Source organism: Mus caroli, chromosome 5, assembly GCF_900094665.2.
Source record: "Mus caroli chromosome 5, CAROLI_EIJ_v1.1, whole genome shotgun sequence".
Classification (NCBI taxonomy): domain Eukaryota; kingdom Metazoa; phylum Chordata; class Mammalia; order Rodentia; family Muridae; genus Mus; species Mus caroli.
The window spans coordinates 138,912-143,075 of record NC_034574.1 but is presented as its reverse complement, the minus strand read 5'-3'; the positions used below and the strand labels follow the sequence as shown (position 1 = coordinate 143,075).

Below are 4,164 nucleotides of genomic sequence, written 5' to 3'. Positions count from 1 at the left end.
AATAAAAATATTAAAAATCAAAAACAAAACAAAACAAAACAAAACAAACAGACAAACAAACAAAACCAGTCAAACAGAGGCAGGTGAGGAAAATAGGAAAAGCTGTGTAATAATTCTCCTATTCCTTTATTTGGAAGATGTTAATTATCTTAGAAGAATATAAAACCTCTTCTAAAGCTTGCTAATATCAAAATACAATGAGTTAGAAATAATGTCCTTTAGTAAGGAGAGGTACAATATTCCTATCTGTCCTTCTGTTCTCTGTTCAGGACAAAACGTTTGATTCAGCCAGGTGACTGTTCAGCAAAGAAGATTACCGTAAACGCAAGACCTGAGTTCGAGCTATCTTTCAGTTCTCATGTAAGACCAAGCAATGGCATATAACTTGCATGATTTTTGCTCAGAGATTCCAGCCAAGGGCTCAGTCAACACAGCGATACAGGATGAGCTTGGGCATTTGAAGGTTTTAGTACAAGCGAGGAGCGATGTGGAATACTGAAACCATTAAATGTATAAGCAATTCTTTCCTGATTTTTCTAATGACTCAAACACATGTGTCTACATGTTGGCATGTCTTAACTTATTCATTAAAAAGTCTTTCTTTAATGCCCAGGAGAACATCCAGGTGGAGCAAGACTAAGTATCTCACTTCAAATGACTCACCGCTGCTTTATAAATAAAAGCCCCAAATAACTACCAACAAGATAGAAAATAACGCCAAGGAAAGAACAGTCAGTTTCTGAAGGGTCTCAGGAAAGACTATAGGTCAAGCCTTGGAAATGAGCAATATACACGCTTTTCACAGCAGTTAAGATGGTGGTCTCAGGCCAGTTAACTTGCAATCTCTTACCAGTCTGCAAATTACGTGGCTTTCCATTTCCTTGTGTGATATAACCTAGTGTAAAATGGGTATTTCTAGGTAGTGAAATACAGCCTACTGAAAGAATACTAAAAATAATTTATCAGTTTAGTCTGAAAAACAGTGATTCTGTTTTTATACATGTATGTAAAAATCAAAGCATTATTTTATCAGGTGGATTTTTCCTGTAAGCAGGAAAATATAGTAACAGTGGGGAATGTTTAAAATGCAGTACCCTAAAGAAAACATACCTCTTAATGTTACCATTAAATTCCAAACATCTTTCTTTGGAATGAAGTCTTTCCCTTTTATTATGTCACTATNGTAAATACAAAATAGACAATACAAACTAGACATCAATATATCTAGTAATAGATATATGTTTGCCCTTGTCCTTTTCTTGGGATATGAAATCATTAGTCTGTGTTTTCCTGCTTACACATGTCAACTTTCAGCAAGAATGGGGTGTCAACTGATGTAACTCACAAGCTGGGNTATCCTCTAAATTTAACAAGGAAAAAAATTAAACGAAACTCAATGGGTTTCCCGTTTTTATTTATAGTTATTGTGTTCAACTTAGGGGGATGAAGATGACTCATCCTATTCCCCCCAATTAATATGCCCAGGGATTCGTTCCTTCATCTGCTCCCAGATGATCTCAAAGCCTATTCAAGCTTCTTCCCAGGGCCTCCTCTCCCAAAACAGGCACAGTAACTTCCTAGGGAAGCGCAAGGCCTACCTCACCCTTCCCACTGGGGAAGCACACAGACTCGAGCCCTTTCTGGTGTAGTTATATAAAAGTCTGAGGGCTTGCCTCACTCCACCCAAAGCTGAGGCCTGTTCTTTAAATATGCACTTGGGCCGTGTCTTCTCTGAGGCACTGACAAACTCTGAACAAAGTAAGATTTATCTTTCAAGAGTACACTGTATTTTAGAGAATGCTCCAGAGGTTAAGTATCCAGTGACAGGAATGGAGGGTTTGGAGGCTATGGGATTTCTGATCTTGGCATACAGAGGGAAAGAGGAGGAGGCACAAGTANGTTTTGTAAGTTGAACGTTCTTCCTGACCAAGTGACTCTTCTCCTGGACTTCACCTTCCAGGTTGACACTGCAGGACCCTGGGGAAGCAGGTTTTGTTGTTTTTCTGTGTAGAATCAGCCTTCTTGCAGCACATGTGCCAAGAACTGAAGCAGCCATCTCATTCCCTCACTACAATGGCCAACGGTACCACCTCACATTTCCCAACAAGGGCCCCCATCCAGGCCAGGGTCTGGGTTCAGAGCCTCTTTGAGGCTGAAGATGGATTTTTTTTCTCCTAAGTTTTAACGTGCTATGTCTGTGGGCAGCTTTCCTTCACTTCTAGCTACTCACACATTTACTACATACAAAGCAGGTTATAAGAAAAGAATTATTGATACTGACTACCAGGGTGCTCCTCTTAGATTTTGTAGACTGCAGCCGATGGACATAAAGAGAAGCTGGAGTTAATGAATGGTAAAGCTTATTATGGACATGGATCTGAATGAGACAAAGAACAGGAGGACTCAAGTTCTCTCCCAAAACAGGGCCTCAGATCCTCTCTACTCTGGCCCATGATGCTTCCATTCAGCTGGGAAGTGGTAGTCGCTCAGGTCATTCAGGTTCATGGTCAAGTTCATTTCTCTAGTCCCTGAAGCATCACAGTTTCAGAAGAGAGTGCTATCTGGCCTGCCTGGGCCGGTGGTATGGCTGTTTCTCAAGTTACATCACAGAACACAGGTGGCACTCCTCCTGCCTGCCCTACCCTTACCCAAGCTGTGCCTTCCACATTATGTATGCAACATAAAAACCCAGGTTATAGCAAAACTCATTTAGAAATGTCTAACTGACTCCTCCCTAGTGGTTAAGGTGCCAACAGGCTATTTCTGTGATTGGTTCCCANCCATAACAAACCCAGTCAGATNNNTCTGAGGNCNTAGTAANCAAAGCCNTTGCTTTCNTCTTAGCCACAGCTAGNGAAAAAAGCACACAGACATTCCGTTCACAGACTAAGTGTGGGCAGAAACAGCAGGAGGAGCATGAAGGGGGCAGTTTGTCAATTAAAACAGGAAGACTACGTTTAATGCCAGGACAATGATCTCACTCACCACTGAGGTAAGGGCCATCTGAAAACTATAGATGCGGGCAAGGCCAAAGTCAGCCAGCTTTATCTGTCCACTGCTGGTCACCAGAATGTTCTGCGGTTTCAGATCGCGATGCACTACTCTGTGAGAATGAAGAAAGTCCAGACCTTGGAGAAGCTGAAACATCATATCCTGTAGGAAACAACAAACATACAACAGTCAGCAGATGCTCAAAGCAGTGTGTGTGAGCCACAGAATTCCCAGCAGTTGCCTGACATGATGCCAGTCTCCTCCCTTCTCATGCTCCCACGGGACACCATCAAACACAACTCCCCGAGAGTATTTTATTAGGAAAGGACGGCTTAAGAATAGTTTTCCCTGGCGTAGGAAATGTTCCAAAAGGCTAAACCTCAAACAATCACTGGTGGTTAGTGCTGGGGGCGGGGTGGAGATGGGGGGACACAGGATAAGGACTGAGCGAACTTAGGGGGTTGAATTTTACTTCACATACCTTTATTCATTAAGTAATTTCAACTGTCAGTATATAGCAAATGATATAATTTAAGTATTTTCAAAATGGTTATTTTTATAGTGCTTATACCTAAGTGTCACTTCTCTTAAAGTTTTCTGTTTAGCAACTTATTTAGCCTAAACCACAACTCTGAGATAAGTCTCCCTATTTTCATAGGTCAAGAATCCAATATTGGGTTAAGGTCACAACACCAGGGTACTGATTTAGTGAAGAGTGTAAAACCAAAACAAAATACAAAACAATGTAAATCTCTTAACACAGTCCTTTATTAGTTAAACAGGAAAGAAATACAGAAAGCAAGGCAAGCTATTTAAAGTCCCCGACTCGGTGTTTTCACTATGGCTGTTTCTCCTGCCATCTCTACCCTGAACTTGAGATGATTGCTTCCCTTGATAGATGGTAAATGCCTGAGCTGTGAGCCAAAATAAAGCTCTTCTCTCTCAAGTACAGTCAGATACCCCGTCACAGCAACATAACAGTTACTAATACATACTTGATGTGGGAAGACAGATTGTTGCTGTGATAAACCTGGCCACATGGCTCACAAATGGTTAGAAGTGGTCTGCAGGAAGCATGCAGGAGGAGTCCTAGGATGCTGTAAGCAGAACAAACTTACAGGAACATTCCACTGAGAGTGTGCAAGGCCAGAGTGCCAAATGTGGACAGCAGAC

General features: G+C 41.5%; 1 protein-coding gene across 2 annotated transcripts in view; it reads right to left on the bottom strand.

Moving 5' to 3' along the window:
* Window positions 1-4,164, bottom strand: part of Cdk6 (cyclin dependent kinase 6) — a 240,321-nt gene that overhangs the window by 111,319 nt on the left and 124,838 nt on the right. For both annotated transcript variants that reach the window (XM_021162511.2, XM_029477311.1), the window contains one exon: window positions 2,986-3,153. In XM_021162511.2, coding sequence (XP_021018170.1) covers window positions 2,986-3,153 — 168 coding nt within the window. The remainder of the gene's footprint in view (window positions 1-2,985; window positions 3,154-4,164) is intronic.